The 25071-nt window shown below is 38.0% G+C and overlaps 1 protein-coding gene across 1 annotated transcript in view; it reads right to left on the minus strand.

Annotated features, from left to right (window-relative positions):
* SLC9A9 (solute carrier family 9 member A9) overlaps window positions 1-25071 on the minus strand; it is a gene marked incomplete at both ends in the record, with an annotated part of 608321 nt that overhangs the window by 541240 nt on the left and 42010 nt on the right. Inside the window, 2 exons of the mRNA XM_084232807.1 lie at window positions 7090-7166; window positions 8685-8762. Of these exons, the coding sequence (XP_084088933.1) occupies window positions 7090-7166; window positions 8685-8762 (155 nt within the window). The remainder of the gene's footprint in view (window positions 1-7089; window positions 7167-8684; window positions 8763-25071) is intronic.

The following is a 25071-nucleotide window of genomic DNA, read 5'->3' on the forward strand; positions in this document are numbered from 1 at the left end:
AAATTACCACTTCACTGAATTTTGTGTTTTGAATGCCTTTACTTACTACACATATCACACATGCTGCCTCAGCTACATGCATAGGTGCTCAAACAACATTGTATGATTGTGACCATTGATGAAAATAGTGTCACACTACACACAGCCTGACAGGACTTGCTTTATTGTTCTTGCATTATGTTTCTAAGATTTATCCCTAATGTCATAGGCAACTTTATTTCATTATTTTTCCACTGCTGATTTTTTACTATGTTACATGATTTTATTTTCCTAATCTGCTTTCAGTGGAATCTGAGTTGTTTCTAAGTTTCTGCTACTGTGAACAGTGTTGCTACAAATATTTTTATATATATCTTCTGGCACACATATGCAAGGAAAAGTATAAGGTATAAAAACATATACAAAGTATATAATATTTATACATTTTAAAATTATATGCTCATAGATAGAGTAAATTTACATAAGAGTAAAGAACTAATAATAGACAAGTTACTTCAGAAAAGTAATATCCTTTTTGTCTTAGTTTATAAGATAAAAAAGACTAAAAAAGCTAAAATAATGAGGGCTAAATAGTATGGTATTGGTACAGGGATAGTTTAGCTGATAAAACAGAAATAAGGTTCTAGAATAGAAACTACAATTTGTAGCACAGAAGGCATTGTAGGTACTGGAGGAGGTCAGGAGTAGAAAATGAAAGATTTAAGAATAATCGAATAGCCAATTGAGAGGAAAAATTAATTGTATGTCTACTTCATATCATATACAAAAATCAGTGCCAGGAAATGAACTTACTGCAAAGGACAAAACTTTGAAACACTTTTTTAGAATACTGTATCTTTGACTCTGGTATAGAACAAAATTTATTAGATGAAATATAAAGATGTTAACTATAAAAGAAAAAAATTTAAAGATAACATGAATAAATTTAAAGCACAAGACACAAACCACTATAAAATATTTGTAATATATGTAGCTGATATTATGAATTAACATGTGGAACATATAAAGAATCTGGCAAGTGAGTGAAAATATAAAAAAATAACTCAATAGAAAATGGAACAAGTATATGGAAATACAATCAACTTCATTAACAATCAGGGAATTAGAAACGAAGACCACAATTTAATTTCATTTCACACTTACTAGTGTGCCAAAAATTAATAGGTAAAATTGATACAACCACTTAGGAAAACAATTTTGCATTATTTTATAAAAATGAATATGCATTTGCAGACTCTACTACCTTCTTCTCTTAGGTTATGTATACAGGATGGCCATGATGTTGGGAATCACAAAAATACATAATAACTTGTTTGTTATTATATCATAGTACATGAGAAAATTATAGCTCTCATACTTTCAGACTTTATAGCCACATCTAGTGTACTCTTCGGTTCTAATTTACTATGGAAGTACATAAAATCCTTTCTATGCCAACTACCTCTTTGCTCCTCTTGGAAAACACTGATTCTTTGTGTTTGTGGATTGCAATTCCCAAAGAATCTAATGAAAGCGAGATCTATGAAAAATGCATAGATAATTTAAAGAGGATCACTGCTTCTCTTAAGTCCATCTATGTACCACCATGGGGTCTGCAATTCCTGGATTAAGAACTCTGCTTTCAGGGCCTCCCCGGTGGCGCAGCGGTTGAGCACTGGGTTGCGAAGCTGCCCGTAGCCTCTGCAGCACTGGTTTGATCCCCGGCTGCTCCCCGGCCACCGGAGGAGGGTCCCACATGGCGCACAGACCTCTCCTGCTGCCCGCTGCTCCCCTCAGCAGTATACCTCGGTCCTTCTGCCTGCTCTGCTCCCCACTCTGGCTCTGGTGAATTCTCTCACCCTCCTGTGCTTCTGACTATACCCAGTGCTTGAATAAATAAATAAACAAACAAACAAACAAACAAATAAATAAATAAATAAATCTTTAAAAAAAAAAGAAAAGAAAAGAAAAGAAAAGAAAAGAAAAAGAACTCTGCTTTCAGGGATTCTCTTTCCCAGGGTAGTGCTTAAGACACGGAATTATCACTTGACCGCCACATATAAACTAACTATGTTTAGGTTTTGATTCTAAACTAGCAAGCGTATTCCTTGTTTCAGGTTTAGGTGTTAGCAATTTTGGGCTCACAACAGCAATTCTAGAATCAGCACCAAGGACTTTAACATAATGACCCCAGATCAACAAGTGAGTGACACCGAGGGCAGAGTCAGGCACTGTAAGCTATATATTATGGAGGCCAACAAGATCAATCCTCCTGAGGAATACTGACATGAATAATATAAACGACCTCACACTTATGAATGCAGAATTCCAGAGTAAGTTACCCAGAGTCCAGCAATTCTAACAAAGTAAAATGGGTTCATACCATCCAAGACAGGTTTTACTAGATGGTGTCACTAATATGTGGAATACAGAAAAACCAAACTAAAAATCAGAGAAAGACAAATTTAAAAACTAACCCTTGAAAATTCACTATAGAAATGATGCATACAAAGGGCAGAGGGGCCGGTGGTGGAAGGTAGGAACAAAGAGGGAAGGAAGGAATCACAATGCACTGTGGTGATGGACTATGGGAGATTTGATGGTGGGTGCCCTACGGTGGCAATACCCAATGAGGAGGCTCTTAATGCTACCACAATTTAAAAAAGAAATTAATAGAAAAAAGAAAAGACAAGGGCCTCCCTGGTGGCACAAGGGATTAAAGCACCGCACTATGAAGCATTCTGCAGCCACTGCAGCATGAGTTTGATCCCCGGCCAGCCAGAGAGAAACCCATGTGGCGAGGCAGACCTCTCCTATTTCGCCTGCTGCTTCCCTCAGCAGTGTGTTTCAGTCAGTCTGCCTGTTCTGCTCCCCACTCTGTCTCTGGTGAATCCTCTCTCCCCCCGCCCATCTCTGGCCTGTACCCCAGCTCTTATATGCATAAATAAATAAATCTTAAAAAAAAAAAGAAAAGACAAGTATCATTTCTACTTTGCATTATAGCCAAAACCCATGCTTAAATATTCAGATTTTTCATAATTGCTAGCCATAGTGATAAATGTAAGAATTGGAGATTACTGAGGACTTGTTTTGTCTGAATGCTTTGTCTTAATGCTAGCAATGGCAAAACATTGCAGGAAATGTAAAATATCATATTAGAAGGAAATGAAAAGGTGATCATGTGCATTCTGAAGTCAGACTGGCTCTGTTTATTTTCATGTACTTATTGTGTAATTATGGACAAGTCTCAGCTTCAGTATCCTTGTATGTAAATGAGGACAGTAATTGTACCTAACTCAGGGTGGCATTGTGAGAATAAAATGAGATAATGTGTGTTAAAGGCATAGGTCAGCATCTGGCACCTGGTAAGACTTAAAAAATGAGCTATTCTCAAAAATACCTCATTCTTCATTATTTATATCACTGTCTCTTTCTCCAAACAGTTTTGAAATTATGGGATCTGTTTTAATTCCTCTTCCTTAACAGAGAAACTAAAGTAACTTCTTTCATTGCTCTGAAAGAAGACTTTCGTGGATACAAATGTGTTCTTAGGATAAAATGGTGTGCTGACAGTAAGCATTGGGTTGTTGTCATGGTGATAATATGTCCGGATGGTACATAAGGGTGGAGACATTGGGTCAAAGATAAAGGAATAGTTCCCAGAATGAGGAGATGAATAGAGAACCCTTATATTTCAAATATAAGGGTTTTACTTAAAAGTAAAGATACATTTAAGATAATATTTCGTAAGTGATAAAATGAGGAGAGAACTAGAAAAAGTGGCTGAATTCTTTAAGAACAATCCATCCTTCAAAAATTTTGAAGTTCCTATGATCTTACTGCTAGAAGAACACTGTTAAACTCTGCAAGGCAACATGAAAGATGGTTTACATCTAATTTCTAAAATGATATGATGTTAATAAAAATTAAGAATTTTTTCATTCAAATGAACACAATGCCCTCAATTGCTATATAGCATCTGAGTCCAGCTCTGCAACCATCCTGGGATTTGATTTAAAATAACCTTTACTTACAGAAGATGATGACCCATGAGCCGAACTTCATTCATGTCCTGTAATCACTCTTCATGGACTTTACGCTTTCTCATACATTTCTAAGCCTGGGTCAGGGCCATCTGTCAGCTGACTGCCCAGCATTTTAGTTTCCACATTCTCTTAAATTGCTCTGTAAAACCTGCTTCCAACTTGGAAGCTTATATGTTCCCCACACTCACCAGAATTAATTCACTTGATGGCCTGGAAAATCCAACTGTCATTGCTCTCCAATATATGCCTCTGTGAATTGTTCTCAGAGTCCAGTATGATAGACTGTCCTTCCTCCTGCCCTCTTCATGCAAGAATGAGTATATCTGCCCAAACCCAGACAGTCCATCTTCCCTGAAGCCCTGTGTATACTCCAGTCCCTGCCCGACTTGGCAGCTCCTGTTAGGATGCTGTTCACTCTCCTCGTTGTCTTTTGTTGACTTTCAGACACATTCCCTACTGGTTTTCTTGCTGCTTCTTGGGCCCAATACTTGTTAGGCATTTGTGGCTGCCTTCTCATTTCCTTCTAGTCGTGCTATTGTGCAAGTACCTTTGCCTCCTTATCACACGCTTGTCCTGGACGATCCCATCTCCCTCTGCCATGTGGGGCTGGTAACCGCATACCCAACTTTACTCTCACTGCCTGAGGCCAGGCCCTCTTTTCTCCCAACCTCTTTTTCTTTTCTCCCAACCTGACCTAAAGAAAGTGCCTCTTGAATGCCTACCTGCCCTCTTTTTCCACTTCAAATTTTTTCCTTCACATGCCAGCAGAATGATCTTTGTGTAGTAGACATCTGATCTTTCCATATTCAAGCTAGACTTTTCAGTGGTTTCCCTTATCTGGATAGATAAGATCCTAAAATCTTTAAACTACCTATTTCTTCTGACTCTCATTAAGAAAACACCCTACAAGATTTCATTTTTCAGGTGTCTCCCTGGTAGAGCAAAGAGTTAAGCATCAGTGCTATGAAACTATCTGCAGTACAGCTTGAGTTTGATTCCCAGCCAGGGAGGTGACCCACATGCTGCAGCAGCCTCTCCTGACTTGCCCGCTGCTCCCCTCAGCAGTGTGTTTCAGTCAATCCACCTGTTCTGGTCCCTACTGTATCTCTGGTGAATCCTCTTACCCCTTGCACCTCTGGCCTGTACCCCAGATTTTGTATGCATAAATAAATAAATCTTTTTAAAAAACAGATTTCATTCTTCAGATTATGCCCAGTTCAACAACAAATATGATTCTAAAAGTTGTTCCAGGGCAGTACTTTTTATTCAGATCACTTTTCCATTATAAATTATTGATTGCACCTTAAAATCAATTTAGAAGAGGTTCTTAACTTTAATAAATATAAATGAGTATCACCAGACCCCTTGAACTGAGTATTTTTAGAATGAGTCAGTTATATGCAACACACATACATTATACATTGTTGCATTTGAAAAATGGATTTATACGCCTTTTTCATAATGGTGAAATCATATCATATAAGTGCATGTACTTTAGCATATTGAAAATTAGTATGTAAAAGATACTGGTCACGCCATGATGTGACAATACTGTCCATGAGGGTTTAAAATTTGGACCCATTATAAATTTCAGACACTCATACTACAGAGCTGCTGAAAAATCAATCTTTTTGATAAACCAATGAACATTTGTTGAGTGTCTACACATCTCAGGGTTTTCTTTGAATGTGTAAGAACAGTGTACAAAAATTCAAGAGACTGCTAAAGGAAGGGAAGGTGATGGGACATCTTGCTGGGTCCAGAAATGAAGTTCTGAATTCTGCCTATGATCCTTCCTCTCACAAATGGTAGGACTGAGCCAATTAATTAGCCTTTCAAGATGTCACTTTCTCATTTCAGAATGTGGGTCTTTAATTACACAGATCTCTGAGGCCCTTGCCAGCTCTGAAATTTGCATATTTACCACAGAACTGAACACCCCTCCCCGAACATGCAAATCAGCAATGTCTTCAGTCACAATTAGTTCAAAGCCTTCCTAGGTGACTAGACCTGATGGAGCTCCCCAATCTACAGGCCTGGTGCCAAAATCTTTAGCTTCCTCACTGCAATAAGCCTTAACCAATGCGGGACATTTTCATGTAATATAGTCTGAATTGTTCTAGGCTTGAATCAATATAAATTTAACAGCAAGTTAAACATAAACCTTCCCTGCTTTCAGGTCCAAGTAGCCTTTCAGGGACACACACTAAATACTTCATAAGGGAAGGCTGGACAAGTGACTAGTGTGTGCTCTTAGCATCAGTTTCTGGTGCCAGGGTATAACAGCTGTGTGCAGTAAAATTTAAGGGTAGAGTTGGCTATTTCAGATAGTTTAAGACATCTACACCATCATGGAGCTGCTGGATATGATTTCTAAAGTGGAGAGGTTTAATGTATTGGACAGGATTATAAATGAATTGGATTGACTTCACCATTTTGTACTACATTTTGCTTTATGATAAGCTGCAAGTCAGAGTCTATATCTTTAGACATGAGGCTTAGCAGCACAACCTATAAAATATAATGAGAAAAAAACAAGCCGGGATTCTATAGTGTATTGACCAAAAAGCCATCCCAGCATTAAATAACTCAGCTGATATTTGGAAATGTCTATTTCAGACAACTCTCTTATAAACTTTTCTTTGAAAAGAAAATCCTGACATGTAGTTATTATTATATCCCTGTCAAATATAGGTAGGGTTGCAAAGAAGATGTAAACAGAATGCAGTGTTTATCTGCATTATTCAAGCAAAAAAGGAAAAGAAAAAGATTCATTGTGATTCACATAACTCAAACCAAATTATCCATATTTCCCAAGACAGAGAAGTCCAAAACTCACAAAGAAAATCTAGCAATTTAGTCCCAGTTTGCTTTGCTTTGAAGCCTTGTGCTTGTCAGAAGACATGTAAGCCTTGGAAATTAAATCAGAGAAACATGTAATAATGAGATCTACTGAAAAACTTGACAATTTACCCAGCCAATGTAAGGAAAGGAAAGGCGAGGTTCCTCCCACAGATCAATGGCTCCACAGCCACATGGACCTTAAGCTCCAAATGTCACTTACCCAATGACGACACAGGAGGTGGCAGTTCCCAAGAAGGCATATGTTAAAATAGATCCTAAGTTTTGAAAAAAGTGTCTCTGGGGGGGGAAAAAAAATATATATATATATATAAAATGTATATCAGCATTTTTTTTCTTAGTATAACAGGAAATAAAAATAAACTATGCATTTTTACAGCCTCTCCTTCTTGCACTTTCTAGGCAATTTTTTTTAGAGCCTCAGCTCCTGGCCCTAATGAATAACAAAAGATTTAACTGATATATACTGCAAAGGGCAGGGGTTTCTCAAAATAGGGAGTGAAAACTATATCTGGCAGGTGACAGGGTACGAGAGAGAGCGAGCAATGTTCACAGAGGACTCGAGTCATTAACAAAGAAAACACAATTTTTAAAAAGTTTTGTTGTCAAGGGAACCTCTGTAACATTAAAAAAATACTATTCTAATAGATTTAAGTTGCCTTTTGACTTTTATATTTCTTCTGAATGTGCTAAAACAAAACTTTAAAAGCCTACAATAATTTACTTGTATGAATCACACAAACCATAGCCTGGTATATAGGGCCGAGGGAAGATGGCCTGCGTAAATCCAGCCTCTAAATCGCTTCAGATGCTTACGTGGAGACTCCTTCCCAGTTCTGTCAGTGGGAGCTGAGTAGCCAGAACTGACAGCAAGAGGGAGCCTGGAGTACACAAGAAAAAAAGACCTGTGCTGAGGAAGCTGCCTAGCCGCTGGAGCTTCTGGGTCAAAGGAGGAGAGTCCCAGGAATCACGGCACAAGGAGTGAGCAGCAGAAAAGCCTCCAAGTTATCTCTGTACCTCAAAAATCTACAGACCAGAACCTCGTTCTGCAGCATCGAATGCTAGAGAGAACTATTGATATTATGTCAATGAGTAATCTAAAAAACATGCTCATTCAGGCTGGGCCTAAGGAATGTCAGGTAAAACTCACAGAAACTGAAAAACTGGATTCTCTATGACCATCAGCAGAGTATGAGCAAAGCATTCTTGAGTTTTCACTCTGATGCATCAACCTAATATTAATTAACAGTGTGCTCTATACAATCATCTAGAATAATAGCACTGTCTGGTATAATATAATGCAAACCATGCATGCATGAGAATTTATTTTTTTTCTAATAGCCACATTGAAACAATTTTTTAAAAGAATGAAAATGAACTTTCCTATGCTTTATTTGCCCCAAATATGTCCCAAAAGTTATCATTTCTACATAAAATCTATATAAAACATGGAGGTATTTACTCTTTATTTAATGACAAGTCTTTAAACTCCAGTATGTATTCCATACACAAAGCATAAAGTTAGTCTGTACCTCAAAAATCTATACGCCAGAACCTATAAATTCAGACTAATCACATTTCAGGAGCTCAATTGCTGCATGTGGCTAATGGACCGGTATTGGACACAGCAGGCTGAGGGAATTCTAAATAAGTCAGATTTGAATCTGTTTCACATAATCTAAGACAATGATATTCTTACCAACTTGGTAAACCCATAAAATATCTGGGATTTTAGATAAGTGCTGGTAAAATTCCTTACCTAAAGATAAAAGAAGACAATAATTTTATTATATTTACCTTCTTTAGGCTGTATCCTGCATGAAATATAATTGGTGGCAGTAAAACATTGAAAAATATTTCTGGATCAAATGTCATCTGCCAGAAAAGACAAAAGTGTGGTTAGAAAGATGCTTCTTTGGAATACTAAAAATGTGCTTTTAAAAGATATTTGTAATATACAAGGCACATATACAACCTTAGCAGAGATGAAAATAAGAGAAAATGAAAATGCCATAAATGCAATATAACTACAAAGTAATATTTTAAGTTTAAACCTCTACTCCTTCTATAATTAATAGTAACAGCAGGAAAACCTCAGTATAACCTCTCTGAGCAAATAAAGCATTTTCCAATTAATTGATTAGTTATTAATTCATCATGTTTTAAGTGTTTTTTTCTCATCAAAGAAATAGGTAGGCTCAATCATTCTAGCTTATAAATAAAACAGTCTCAAAAATTTCATCTTTGTTTTCCCTATTTTATTCCATTCCAATGTTTAAAATGTTTTCTAGATTCCACTGAAAAACCCATTTAGTAAGTGAAAATGGTGTTTGTTTCTTGACAAATCTAATATTTTTCCTATTGACATTTACTTAAATGTTGAAATAAACTTGGCCTCTCAAAAATTTATTTGGCAAAAAGTACAATGAAATCAAATTTAGAAGATCTTGAATTCAATATCTGATATTAGTTGGGTAGTCTAAAAAAGGAGATTCATTTAATCTTTAAAATTCTCTCTTAAACGTATTCTCTCTCTCTCTCTCTCTCTCTCTCTCTCTCTCACACACACACACACACACACACACTCAGAGACACTCATTACTTTACAACCAAGGCTTTCTTACCATTACATTACTCATCAAAATCAGATATATGGGTTTCACAACTATAATTTTTAACTTCCTCCTCCTTTTACACCTGGATCACATGCACTCATCTCTGAAGCTGGATCTCAAAAGTTATTCCTCTGTGAAATCTACTTTAATTTCTCCATCCAAAACCAACTATTAGGGCCTCCCTGGTTGCGCAGGTGGTTGAGCTCCGTACTGTGAAGCCGTCCACAGCCTCTGCAGCACCAGGTCGATCCAGGCTGGCCCTCGAGAATCCCACATGGCGAAGCAGACCTCTCCTGTTGCGCCCACTGCTCCCCTCAGCAGTGTATTTCATCAGTCTGCCTGTTCTGTTCCCCGCTCTGGCTCTGGTGAATCCTCTCACCCTCCCGTGCATCTGTCCTGTACCCCGGTTCTTGTATTAATAAATAAATCTTTAAAAAATAAAATAAAATGTAACAGCTTTTTTTTTTTAAAGAGTAACTATTATTCCTCTTTTTCTCTATCAGCAATTTGGACCCTCTCTTGCAGTACATGTGTGTCATAACATGTATGATTATTGTTTTGTGTTTGACTATTTGCCTCCCATTAAATTGGAAGAAAATCAAGCATCATAATGATGTTTAGTCAATTCTGCATTATTCCCTTGCCCCCTCACCCTCAAGCTAAACTCATTTCTCAGTATAAATATTCTGAGTTGGAAAAAAATTACATTAGAGAGCCAAATCTATTAAAAGTCAATAAAAGATGGGTCACACATATGGATTATTACTTTTTTTTTAATGAAGAAAAAGCCTCTTTTGGCTCCATTTTCCTTTAGGGACCCAAATGGGCATTGTCAGTGTTCCTTTTCTCCCTTTCTCATGCTGGCCCCTCGACTTCATTCACCTACAATAGTACCTGTGAAAAGATAGATGAGAGAAGCAGGGGCCACTTAATTCAGCCACTTCCTGGGTTATCCACCCACTGACACCACAACTCTTTTACCAGTTCCATAAATTTACTGAACATCCAGGTAGACAAGCAATGACCTATCCATAGTTCTCTGTGCTTGGATTCTTCATTTAAAATGAATATAGGGCCTCCCTGGTGGCGCAGCGGTTGAGCGTTGGGTTGCGAAGCTGCCCGCAGCCTCTGCAGCGCTGGTTAGATCCCTGGCTGCTCCCCAGCCACCAGAGGAGTGTCCCACATGGCGCACAGACCTCTCCTGCTGCCCGCTGCTCTCCTCAGCAGTGTACTTCGGTCCTTCTGCCTGCTCTGCTCCCAGCTCTGGCTCTGGTGAATTCTCTCACCATTCCGCGCTTCTGACTATACCCAGTGCTTATATAAATAAATAAATACTTAAATAAATACTTAAATAAATAAATAAATAAATAAATAAATAAAATGAATATAATAGGACTTCCCTGGTGGCACAGAGATTAAAGTCTCGGCACTATCAAGCTATCACCAGCCACTGTGGCATGATTTCAATCCCTGGCCAGGGGGAGCTAACCCACATAGCACAGCAGACCTCTCCTGTCCCGCCTGCTGCTCCCTTCAGTGTGTATTTCAATAGATCCACCTATTCTGCTCCCCACTCTGTCTCTGGAGAGTCCCCTCACTCCCCGCATCTCTAGTCTACACCCCAGTTCTTGTATGCATAAATAAATCTTTTAAAAATATATAATAGTGTGATGTCTAATGCTAAGGTGGCTATAAAAATTAAATGAATTAATACTTGTAAAACCTTTGCAGCATTGCCTGACAGATGTCAGCATTCATTAATAAGGAAAATAAAAGATGTGAATAAATTTTTTTCAAGTTATGCTATTTGAAGAATCTTTCCCCCCTGTCAGGGACTACAATCCACAAATGTGTAAAATTTGGGCAAAGGCTCTTAATTTTTTCCCCTATGTCCACTCTTTTTTCTAAAATTATTCAAAATACCACTATTGATCTATTTTCATGAGACCTCATTAAGACTATATCAATTGTATATTGGATAGTTTTTAGCAAAGAGGGAAATTTCTGAGAGCTAGAGGAATGAAGTAAGGCTAGACAAGAGAAATATAGTGGCATAATATCTTGTAGAGAAAATCCTTAGCCTCAGCAGATTTTCTGCAAAAATGGGGTTAATCACTGAACCAGAACATTTCAATAATCAGAATTCTCTATTCCCTATATGCAGGTTAACTAACGTGCTATTGAATTACAGTTTCTGGAGCAGTCAGATGAAACTGGCAGGCTGAGAATGGCATGCGGCATATGAGGATTTATTTGTATATACAAAACAGATTTGTGTTTCTTTCAGACTTGCTACAAGCTTAGGAATTACTAAATCAGAATTCTGGGAGTAACTCCAAAGCCAGACAATTTCTCAAAAATGGCTGGATCTGCCACTGTACCTACCTCCAGATGGTGATTCCACATGTCATTTTCTCAGACTTTGTGTTCAAATCCTGGCCTTGGAGGTGAGGCTGTCTTTAAGACCCCCCAAAATAAAAATTCTCATGGAGTATGAAGGGGGAAATGTAAGAGAAGATGAACAGAAAGAGTGGAAAACTAAAATTATTCCAGCTAAACATATTCGTCTTTTGAGAAACAAATCTTACGGAGCAGCACTGTCCACTGATGACAGAAGTGATTCGCAACCATACTGCCCAACCCTATAGCCACTAGCCACAAGAGCTGCTGAGCACTTGAACTGTAGTCAGTGCAAGTAAATTTTTAATTTTCACATCTGTGTCTTGTGGCTATTGGAAGTACGTTTATACAGTTGCTAGAACTTAAAAATTTCTACCATTTATGTTGCAGATGTGATATAGGGCAATGAGGGACACTAAAACTGGCCAAGGACAGTGCCCAAACAGTTGCCAGTCACTGTCCAAGTTCTTCACCTATGCACAACTGCAAGACTACCCAGATGCAGAAACCAACAATAATGGTATTTATTTAGCAAACAAGGGAAAACAAAGTCACTGAGGTCACAATTGGCCGTTTAACCTCACCTGAAGCAGTGTGCAGTGTTTTAAGGTCCTAAACAGAAGTCTCCCAAGATGGCATCTTCCCACCAGTGAGAGGCTAGAGAACATGGGAGCCAGACAACAGGCTGGGATCCAACTCACAAAGACAGCAGAAGACACAACAGGAGATGCTCCCCAGAGCTGCTGAGATGTGGTAGCACAGCAATAGACATGCAACACTCAAAACAGCAGCTGCAGCCACTGAAAGACCCGAAAAACAGCACAGACTCATGCATCTCAGTGAAGTACCCGGCTCGGAGTCTTCTTGTTCCCTTCTAGGCTGCAACAGCCAATAAGTTGGGAACAGTCTCAGACTCTCGGCTACCTGAAAAGCCTGCTCTGAGACTGGCTGTTGGAAGCCTATCCACATCCTTTAGAGGCCTGCAACAGCCTTCTGGAAGATCTGCATGGTGGGGGCAGAAATGGCTGAGCCCAGAATCTCTGAAAATCCAAAAACAATGAAATCCCAAATGTTGAATCCCCAGGGTTGCTTCAACAGCCCCTTATATTTCTTATCAGAGACTCCATCCCCACAGATACTTTGTATTTCACCTGGAGCTATTCATCCTCAGCAGCAGCCCCTCTAGGGGGCGCCACCTGTAACAGCCTTTGGCTTTAGCCTCTAGTTACAGCTGGTCTTTTATTCTATATAAAATGCAATTTATTTGGAGCAATAAGTCTGACCCTGAGACTCTGAGATGGAAGAATTGTGTGTACTTCACGAAAGCAGTGAAATTTTTAAATATTGGGATTTGATTCTTAAAATACTTAGGTAACATGAGGGCAAAAAAAGTATCAATTTGTTCACAAGGATGCGGTGAGTTTTAACTGCTATCTTCTTTCTATATGCAAAAGTATTTGGCAAGAAATTGCCCAGACATATGTTCACAAAGCTAATCAACTTGAAAACTTCCAACAGTAAAAAGGAAATACACCAAGTTTATTTCCAAGTTCATCAGAAGGTTAGAGACACAAAATTCTGTTGCCTGAGTGTTAGGGCATCTTGTGACTCAATGTGAGTTATCTGGGAAGAAATATCAATGTTCTACTGAACTACTAAAGAAATAAGCACAAAAATAACCACCCTGATAGGGACCTGTGATTTATGCGGCATATTGCTTCCAAAGAGGCCTTTTAAAAACATTGTTTTATCAACTCTGACAACATTGCTGAGTGGTTGCCGACAAATGCAATTACCCCCATTTTCCAGAGACAGGAAAAGAAATGTATAGCAAGCCCAGTGTCAATCAACATGACAGGATATTACTGGGAATTGGGGACATATGCATGAGCAAACTAATTACAGGTTTGCCCTGCTATCCAAAGTAAAGGGTTCCTATAAAACCTTTCGTAAGCTGAAATGGCATAGAGCAAAGAAACAACTACCATTAATTGATATGTAAAAAATGTTCTTCCCCAGATACCGCCCCCCCAATAAGCTGCCAAATCATGCCAAATGACAATCATACCAAATGACAAATAAGCCTAAAATAGCATTAACAGATAGTAAAAGCAGGAATTGTGTGACAAATGCCCAGCCTATATAAAATACTTCTACTAGAAAAATCTTGATGGGGCCATTCTGACTGCTCAGAGTGTGATACCTTTAAAATGGCCACTCCCAAACAATTGCTGAATATTGGCTTTGTTTTTGTTCTTTTGTCCTAAAGGCAAAAAAATCCTGTTGGGATTTCTTCTAGGTAGGGACAACAGGCATCTATATATGTGTTTTGTAAAAATAAGGTGTAAAAAACAAACTTTTGATACCTTTATTGAGTTCTGAGGAAAATCAGGTCAATAGAACTACTTAAAGTGAGATGTAGGAGTGTTTATGAGATGTTGGAACTCAGAAATAGATTTTCATTATTTTGCCAATTCTTGATCCCTTTGGAAAAGTAAAAGTGCTTAACACAATAATGTATTCAATCATCTGCAATGTTTGCTCATTAAAAATTTAACAAGTCTCTTTGCTGCAAAGAACATGAAGCTATATGGTAGATACACTGAACCCATGAAGGTTCTGGTCAATGAAAGGAAAGACTGTCCAACTTCAGTACAAGGTACAGGGTTACGTTCTAATTCAGAGCTCAAGGTGACACAAGAGTGGACTTGCAGACTCCATGGGAAGCTCAAGGTTGAAGCAGCACAGGACCTGAGTTTTGAAGAAAGGGCAGGGGCCTGTAGGTGGAGCACCAACTAGTAAGCCATACCCCTTTGTCTGCCTAGAGACAGAGGTCAGTGTTCTCCAAGCCACTGAGGCAACTAGCAGCTTCCTGGAATACCCATTATACTTAAAAACAAAAACATTAAATATTTTAAACATTTAAATAGTCACAAATACATTAGAAGTGAAATTCAAATTTTATATACATTTTTAATACAGATGAAAAACTTCAAAGAGAATTGACTCAGGGTACCCAGAGACAGCTCAAGGGCATGCATTTTTCCCTCTGCCCTAAGGTTCTTTGGTGTGAGGCACATTTGGGTAGGAGAAGGGAAAATAGATTCAGAATGCCTGAAGAAAAACAGCTACACGCTAATTAGATGACTTTAGTCTATTTTTGCAATATGCACATGCAAATGCCTGCTCCTAGAGTTGCTTTCCAGGATTAAATGTAATAGTAGATGTAAAGGGTTCTGCTTAGTACCCAGCCCCAACTGTTTCTCAAAAGGAGTTCATTTTACCTGAACCTAAATGAAAGAAACTGTTGAAGTGGTGGGTTGAGTGCAAGCCGCACTTGGAGAGCAAAAATAGAAAATACTGCATCCCTGAGGGTGGGGGAGGAAGTTAGGACCTGGTAGATGACCAGATTATGAGCTTCTCTCTGATGCACTGGAGGTGGATTTGACCTATATTCATGCAACACAAGCAGGATTAAATAATAAAATGGCAATTGGGAGTATAAAATTAGTAGGGTAATTTGGCAACAGATAGCAAAATGTTAAATGTTCATAGCATTAGATTCAGCAAGACCTCATGTGAGAATTTCCCCTGAAGACTTGCTTGCACATGTGTGGAATGACATGACATCAGGACAAGAGTATTCAATGCAGATGACAGGATGGAAAAAAGGAAAGCATGAAGGATGACTGAACTATGAAATGGCTATATAAATTATGATACAATCCGTAAAACTGAGTGTTATGCAACTGTTAGAAAGGATGAGGAAACTGTGCCCGAACTGATAGGGCTCTTTTCTGAAATTTATTATCAAGTCAAAAGAGCAAGGTGCAAAATGGATGTCCAGCATGTAGAAACAAAATTGATATTGTTTCATGGTACCCATTTCCTTTTTTCCTGACCAGACACCTAGACTGCATTTCCTGTAGTCACGTAGGGCCATGTGGCTGAGGTATAACCAACTGCATGTAGATAGCCTTAATGTATGTCATTTCCAAGCCTGGTCCCTACGTGTCCCCCCAGATTTTCCTGTGTTCTGTCTTCCTGCCTTTGTTAGCTCATGAAGAGTCCTGAATCCCCAGGGACTTGCAGAACTGCGAGATTCAGGGACATCTGAACCATTAATGGCTCCTGGAGAAGAACTCAATGGTCTCATCACTGGCCCAAAGGCCACCCCAGATTTGGACATGTGCCAAAAGTAAGCCCCTACTGTTCTAAGTCACTGAGATTTGGGGATAATTTGTTAAAGCACTTAACCTACTCTATAATATTTTTTCAAAGGGAATGGTCTAGAATATTTATATATATATATATATATATATATATATATATATATACATAGAGAGAGAGAGAGAGAGAGAGAGAGAGAAAGAGAGAGAGAGAGAGAGATTGCCTCCATGGAGGCAAAAGGCAAAAGGGGAGAACTTAGTGGAAGGTTTAGAAGAAGGATTTTCTGTGTGTATCTGGCTTCGTGTCTATAAATATGCATCCCAGCAATTCCCATCATGACACACACAGAGAATAATTACACTGTGTCAACAGAGTTACGTAATCTGGGGGGAAAGTTCAGGTACTGATGTGGGGCTCAGGGCCGGAAAGGGTGAGATTAGGATTTGGACCACCTCTGTCCCAAGGATAAAGTGACTGACATCTCAAGGCACAACTGTAACCATCTCCACACCAGCTGGGGTGTGTACAGGACTTATCACCCCAGCCCTGGTTCCTGCTTTCCCTCCTCCCTCTCAAGGGAACAGAGAGTAACTAATCTGATGGACAAGCCTGACAAGAGGAATTGAGTGTATGTATGGAGCTCAGCCTCTCTCTCTGCAGCAAAATCAGTCTGCTTGCTGAAAGTGAGCTCCCAGGCTCCTGCTAACCCCAAACTTTACAAGAGCAGAGCCCAGCAAGCAGACTTATGCTGTCCACCTGGGCCTGTGGCTAAGTGTTAACGTAATTCTGGAGTGAAAGATGAGCAAGGTAGATCAGACCAAATCTAATTATTTCACCTAGCTTTTGATCTCTATCTCCCCACTGTATCTCTGTCAATTTATTATAAAATCAGGTAGACGAGAGATAAAAGTGAATGATCCCTTTGAGACTCCAACATTCCCCTTTATTAAACCTTTTGAACTTTGGGCCACATGAATGTGCTACCTCCGCAAAAAAATAAAGCCTTATTTTTAAAAAAATAAGATGTCTCATATAGATTACTTTGGAGGGACTTCAGAATTGGCCTGGATAAAGAGAAGCCCTTGTTAGGGTGCAGTTGCCAAAAGGAGCACAAGGTAATGACAACGTGAATGAAGGTGGCTGTGACAGAATGAACAAATCAAACCCAAGAGACATCCATTCATTCAAAGTGTTTACTTAGGCAAAACTAAGCACATGGCAGGGAGGACTAGCAATGTTTGTGGGTGAAGTAGACAGAAATGAAAACCCTCAGGAGGAACCATATTGCAACTGAGTGACTGAGCAAATATGATTGAATAGCAGCTGATTTGGCAGAGGCAAGAGAGGTCAGAAAAGTGAAGCACTAATGGAAGCCTCTGTTCGTTGAGCCTGAGGTGTGCATGACACCCTTAGAAATATGTGCTGGGGGGAGGCAAGGCAAGGACAGATGGCCCAGAATTGTGGTACAGAGGAATGATCTGGCAAGTGCATAAGGAATAGATGAGGAGGAAGGGCCATCAGGAAGAGAAGCAGGCCCAAGAAAGAATCTGGCCTGGGGAGGAAGTGGCACTATGAGGGAGAGAGACAGACAGAAAGCCAGGGGGAGGGCGTACGAAGAAGGTACATGCAGAAGCAGGGCTGCCAGACTTAGCAAATAAAAAATGCCAGACTCCCAGTTATATTGGAACTTCAGATAAAAAACATTTTTTTCAGAATGTCTTTTTAGTAGAGTTTTGGGACCTTTTTCTACATTATTCATTACTTATCTGAAATTCAATAGATAAAGAAGCAAAAATGAAAAACTCCAAAATGCATCTGTTTCTAAGCCTGGCTGATGGGGGGAATGACCCCCCCCACCACCACCACTCCACCCTGACGTCAAGGACAGAAAAGGAGTTTGAGGAGCAGGGGAAATCTTTTAGATTAGCAAGTGGCTGTTGATCCTTTCCAGCTAAATACAATCAAGAAGTGAGTGCAGGGTGTTCAGGGAAGGTGAGTGATGAGAAAATGACTGTGGGTACCAGGACTCTCACTGGGAAGGCGGGGTGGGGGCCTGGTGGCAGGCTCTTTCAGAACCCGATAAATGGCTTCGGGATGAGAAGGAGAGTAAAGGAAAGAGGGGGACACAGGGACCTAAGTCACAAGAGAAGGAGGCAGAAACGGAGATCAGGACACAGAATGTGACAGTTTACCTTTAGGGAGGAAAGTGGTACGAGCTGCAAAAATTAATGAAGCAATGATTTTAAATATGGGGAGAAATCCTAATTGACTTTTGAATCAGGGAATGGCCACAACAGGTGATGGTTTTTCACAGCAAAAAGCATTTTTCTATCGCTTCATTTGTCTCCTAGAGTCCTCATAAGTGGCAGTCACTCCAGAGAAACAGCCGATGTGTAGGATGTGTAAGAAACATTTTGGGCCACAGACACACAAGCTGCCAGGGGGAGTCGCTGCCTTAGAGGTCACCCTTTTAGGGGTCTGCAAATTGCTTCCTGCCTATTCCCGATTTGAGGACGGGCAGTGGTGATAGGCAGTAGTGACCATGGTTGTGATGCCCCCTTTCAACCTAAGTAGTTTTGACCCATTTCACCTATTTTTACACACTGTGAAGTAGTGTGAGATTTTCTTGGAGGGAGGGGTTCCTCTGCTGAGAAATGTTTGAAACCCTGACCTAATATAGTCTCCCCCAAAATTCAAGGGATGTGTGGAATTTCATCAGGCTACTCAGAGGCACCACTAAACTTATAAATCAGAACTTTTCTCTTCTATTATATTTATTCTTAATTTTGCTTCAAAAAGTGTGAAATAATACATAGAGTTGAAGTGCTTCCCTCCACCCTTTCCCAAAAGTACCTGGTACCCTAAAGTTAGAAAGTGTTCCTTCCACACATGGCTATATCCTTGCACTTCACATATATGTATCCACTACTAATTACTAATTATTATGTATTAATTATAACATAAAATATTATTGTTAATTTTGTTAAATAATACTTTTATTGTAACGTGTTAATACATGCAATTGGAATATTTTAAAATTTTACAGGAATTCAATCATAAATATCCTTCTGTATCCTACATTTTACATTCAACATTGCTTTTGAAATATATCTACGTTACTACATGTGCATTTGTCCATTCACTTAAACTTCAGCAGTGTTGTATTCAACAAATATATCATACTTGCTTTTCCTTTCTTTAACAAGAGAAAGTAGTTGTGTTGTTATTTCCTGTTTTTTTGCTATTTCTAAAAATGGCACAACGATATTCTTAAGTTTTTCATATCCATATGAAAATTTCTCTAGAAATGGAAAATATCTAGACGTGGGACTGCTGGTTGATAAGATGTATGAGTTTTCCACATTAATAGGCATTGACAAATCACTTTAAGGTGATTATACCAAGTTGCATTCCCACATGACAGTATAAGAATATGTCCCCACAGTCTATTTAACTTGACATTGACAAATTTCAAATTTTGCCAATCAGATAAGGAGGAATCTATTTGACATTGTTGGCTTTGCATTTTCCATGACTAATAAAATGAGCACGATTTTCTGATTCATTGGCCTTTTATGATACCTCTTTGGTGCAATTTCAGATCATATCTTTTACCCAACACAACATTTTTTTATTAATCAGTTCTTCATACTATCTGGTTAATATCCTGGTTTAATTACTTACATTTCAAATATATTCTCTTTTTTCATTTTCTTAAAATTTTTAACTTTGTCTTTTAGCTTTGTTGTCTTTTATGTGTCTTTTGTGTGCAAAAGTTATTTATCTTAATGTTGAAAAATGTATTCCATTTTAGCCTTACAATTTCAGCATTTGGTAACCTCTTTAAAAAATCTTCCTCTATCTTGACATCATAAATAAATTTTCTGGTAAAATTTTATAATTGACTGTTTCTAATTAAATCTTTAATCTATCTCAAGTTTGTTATGTGATATGAAATAAGGATCGGATTTCTTTCTTCGAAGTGGATAGCCAGTTGTCCCAGGAATTTTCATAGTATTTGGTATTTCATCCTTTTCCCACTGATTTAGATTAGCTACTATGTCATTATCCATGCCTTTTTCAAAGATTCATAAGACATTTAGGCTAATGAATATTTGATGCCTGTTATCTGATATCTAGCCCATTTAATAATTCAAAATATAGGCAAAGCTTTATACCAGTAGGTATTCACTCGAGCATTATTTACACTAGTGAAAATTAGGAACAACTCAAACTAAGCACATTTACGTCCATTACTCTGAATTTTTAAAAGCCCAAATAAAGGTTTAGGCTATGATAATAAATAAATAAAACAAGTTACAAAGTTTTAGAAGCCACTTGTTTTCAGCAATAACAAAAAAATGTAAAAAGACTAGATGGAAATTTAGCAAAATTTACAGTAGTTGTACAATGTTGTGAGATTCTTTGGGTTCTTCCTTTAAAAAAAAAAAAAACAAACTCCTATTTTCCTCAAATGCCATCATGTAAAGTTATAATTTAAGAAGTTATATCATGAAAGTGATAGAATCACTAATGAAAACTACATAGATATTTAAAACATTGAACAATTATGAATATCTAAGATAGAATGGAAACTTTTCAAAAAAATTAAAGTAAAATCAAAGGTGATAATATGTGAGGAAAAGTTAAGAGTTTGTGACCTAGTTCTGTCATGATTTTTCAGTGCAATAAAATAGCTGAAAGTATCTAAATCAGATTCAGGAGAGTTCACGTGAAATGCCTGTTAAGTGGTTAATCCATGCCATATCCAAACCTTACTGAAAGACTGAGTGTATCCCCTCAACTAGAACTCTTAGTATTATGAATGTTAATGATTAAAATGGTGGATCATGGAGATGTATATGTATATTTGCATTGAAGTTTGTAGAAGCAGAAATAAATTGCAGAAAAAGGGTAAGAGGAGAACAATGTAGAGAAAAATTTAACAATCATAAATTATAGAGAAATTGTGAGACTATGATCCCACAAAACTATCATTACTATTAAGGAATTCAAATTCTAGAATCAGCAATACATTTACACTACTGTGAATATTATACGTGCACAAAATGACAGATGTAAACACTGATATTTCATTGGAGGTAAGGGAGTACATGCAACCACCAGCAAGATTAAGGAAAGAATTGAGAACAAAATATTTTTATATTAAATATTAATTTACATACACTATATATGTATATTATATACAATATATTATATTCATTTTATATAAATTTATAATTTTAAATATTTAACATTAATTTTAGAATGAAGACCAGTTCTGCCATGGATCAATCTTGACCATATTACTTAAGCTTTCAGAGCTTTCAGAAAATATCTGTTCACCTCCTGAAATAATGGTGAGATTGAAATGGGCAAGGAAATAAAGAAAGCTTTTCTAAATAGCAAACTGCCATGGAAAAGGAAACACACAACCATTATAATTCAGACAGAGCTTAAGGTCAGGGTCTTCTTCATTTATAGGTGATTAGTCTTTGCCAATTAAAAAATAATAATAATAAAGATTAAAAACTGGTATTTCATAAATCTATTTATAGTTTAAAAGTGCCTTCATACATAGTTTTTTTTTTCCTTCAAACATTCCTTTAAGATAAGTGAGTATGGTGAATCTCCACTTTAGCAGAGGGAAACAAGGGTCGAAAGTCAAGTGACTTGCCCCTAGTCACTTACTGGCCAGTAGCAGGACTCAAGCTTAAATCCTATTTTCTAATTGTGAGTCTAGTGTCTTGTTAATAATAATTATAATGAAATTTATAATTAATATACTTTGAGCACTTACTATGAGCCAGACATTATTCTAAGTGCTTTACCTTTATTTTCTCATTTAAAATTCTCAATAACCAAGCAAAATAGTTAGGGATATTCCATTTTAAAAATAGAGAAATTGTTTGGGAGGTTGAGTATCTCACCCAACATCATACAGCTCATAATTGAATTTGACCCAAGTGATGAGCCCAGGAGCTGCCCTCTTACCACAATACTACACCCTTGTTGCTCCAGGTCACCCACTCCACTGGTGGAAGTGTCCTCATCAGTTGCAAACACAAGAAACCACCTAAGTTTTCCAGATTGTTGCCATAATGTTTGGTGGCTGATGGCCTATGTTTTTATATAAGATTCGCGAACTCATCTGTTAGCTTTGTGACTCTTTACTAAGGTGTTTATATGTCCTGGTTTAAACAGAACAGTTTCAGGTAACCCTTGTTGTCCTGGTCTAATTGTTCATGGAAACCTCTTCACTCTCAAGAGTCCTGGTTTGAAAGACAAATGACTCCTACTCCTGACTCTATGTGTCCAGATTTCTGGCCTTGTAACTAACGGTATAAAATTGGATTGGTTGCTGGTGGAAACTTGGGAGCTTGTCCTTCAAAAGGAGGTCACCATAGCATTATCATGACAGGGGACAGAATAGAGCATAGGTTGGTGTGAGTCTGGCATGGTCACCACCTCCCTAAGAGCTATTCATTTCTCAATACCCGGTAGAGGATTGCAAAATCATTCAACACAACTAAATCCTATATATAAAGAATGATTTCCTCCTATCTGGAAATGAATTTAATCTTAGTCATCTTTATGATATAAACAAAAGAAATGGTGCTTTATAACTCTCAGAAAGTACAGGAGCCTCACCATCCCACAGCGTTTCTTTCTTTGCTGTACAATTTTTCTGAGTTTGCATTATCTTTATTGGACATTAGCTTTGAAGTATGTGTGCAGCTTCCCTTCACAAGGCCTCACCGGGGAGGCATGGCCTGGGGAAGCTAGACAGAGAAAAGCTGAGTCAGCAAGGACCACAGTGACAGTAGGCAAGCTTAAGGGGACTGGGGAGAGGGGAGGAAGAGGTGCTGAGATCAGCAGAAAGCAGCTGTCAAACAGTTTGATGTAAAATTAAAGTGATGTGCTTATAAAATGGTGCATTCACCTTTAAAACGGTGTGTTAAAAAAAATAAAATCTTTCTTCACCATACCCAAATCAGACTTTGCCCCAAGGGGGAAGGAAAACTGTGCCCATCAAGGGCCGATGTTAAGGAAGTAGAATATTTGCAGCACACTTTACATGAAACAACTTTTTCTCACTATTCTGAAAAGCAACCCTCTAATGCTAGTTCTTGTTTTATAGATAAGGATGATAAAAGAAGGAAAACAGTAAGAAGTTAATTTGTCCAGTATCTCAAGGATAACAGAGGTATAGATGGGATTCAGCCTTGGGTCTAATATGACTAGTCAAAACTGCAATGGACTGAATATTTGTGTCGACCAAAATCCATATGTTGAAACTCTAACTCCCAACATGAAGGTATAAGAAAGTGGGGCGTATGGGAGGTAGATCATGAGAGTGGAGCACTCATAAGTGGGATTAGTACTCTTACAATAGGGACTCAGAGAGTTCTTTCTTACACTTACCAGACAACAAGCTCTGGGACCTTGATTTTGGACTTTTCAGCCTCTAGTACTGTGAAAAATAAATGTTGTCTAAGTCACCCACTCTATGATATTTTTTAACAGCAGCCTGAACAACTAAGACAGAAACGTTATACACATCTTTATGTTACCTTAAAGGCAGTCAGAATTTAAGCTAAAGACATGAATTTTTAACAGTGGAATTTTAAGGCAATTATCATGTAATATGGAAAAAGGTGAAAATGAGGTGTTTGGTTATTTCTGATTCTCCTAAAATAGAAATCATACATGTAAGTATTCAGTGGTGAGCTGGTAAATAATAATCTCTCTAAAAAAAAAAAAGTGTGCAAGGCTTGATTTACACTATTTGATATCACTTAAGTAAATATTCCCACCACAGTGCATTTCAAGATGCCAGTGGTTTAACAACTAGTTTGAAAATTTTCTGGACATTTAATAAATAATCAGCTCTCAAGAGACAGAACAAGCCTGTTCTAGTACTCCACTGCATAATTTTACTCTATGTGATAAATCATTATTTAATGTCTGTTCTTAGGTACATAGCCAATATAAAGTTTCCCAGCTGAAGGAAAAATATGAGACCACATATTCACCCACATCACCATCACCCCCCATGTCTTGTTTTAAGAAACAGCAGACCCAGGAGAAACTCAAAAAGCAGGCTACAAATGATCCTCTTGGGAAATTTATATACAGGAAATTTCACTTTGTAAGATAATCTCCCTCTTTGTATTGAGGAGGATGGTTCCAAATGACAAGGAATTTATCCATGGTGAAGGCACAGACTTATACTACATAACTAACCTTACTGTAATATACCTACTTTATGTGGTGACCTTTCTAAAACTTGCCTACTCCACATCCTTCTCTGTTTTGGCTGCAGGTGGCATTTACATTTAAATTCTAAGACACCTCTTTGGGTTTCTTGTTCTCCAGCTTTCTCCCATAAATATTATTAACATGCATATGTTAATATATAATATTAATAAGGATTATAAAAGAAGAAAAACCATAAGAAGTAAATTTTTCAGTATCTCAAATATATATATTTATGCATATATAGATCATGTATATATAATATATGCATATATCATATATATTATATATGCATGAGATATATATTAATAAGCGTCTGTTTATTTTTCTCTTGCTATCTTCCTCTTGGTAGGGATACCCTCACCAAGAACCTAAACTAGAAAAGATGTTCCCTCCCATACTAGCTTCAGTGTGTTGGCTACTGGGCTTGCCCTTCAATGAAAGTCTTTAGTCCCTGCTGGTGAGCTGCTGTAGCTCACCTTCAAAGACAGAATGATTTGACATTTTATTTTAATTTTTTTAAATTTTTATTTATTTTTTGTGTAGAAGAATTGGGGTGCAGGCCAGAGGTGTGGGGTATGTGTGAGAAGATTCACCAGAGACAGAGTGGGGAGCAGAACAGGCTGTGAAATACACTGCTGATGGGAGTGGGTGAGACAGGGAAGTCTGCTGCACCATGTGGGTTGCTCCCTGGCTGGGGATGAACTGAGGCCTTTGCAGTGGGACTATATGATGATAGT

Source organism: Talpa europaea (genome assembly GCF_964194135.1).
Source record: "Talpa europaea genome assembly, chromosome: 4".
Classification (NCBI taxonomy): domain Eukaryota; kingdom Metazoa; phylum Chordata; class Mammalia; order Eulipotyphla; family Talpidae; genus Talpa; species Talpa europaea.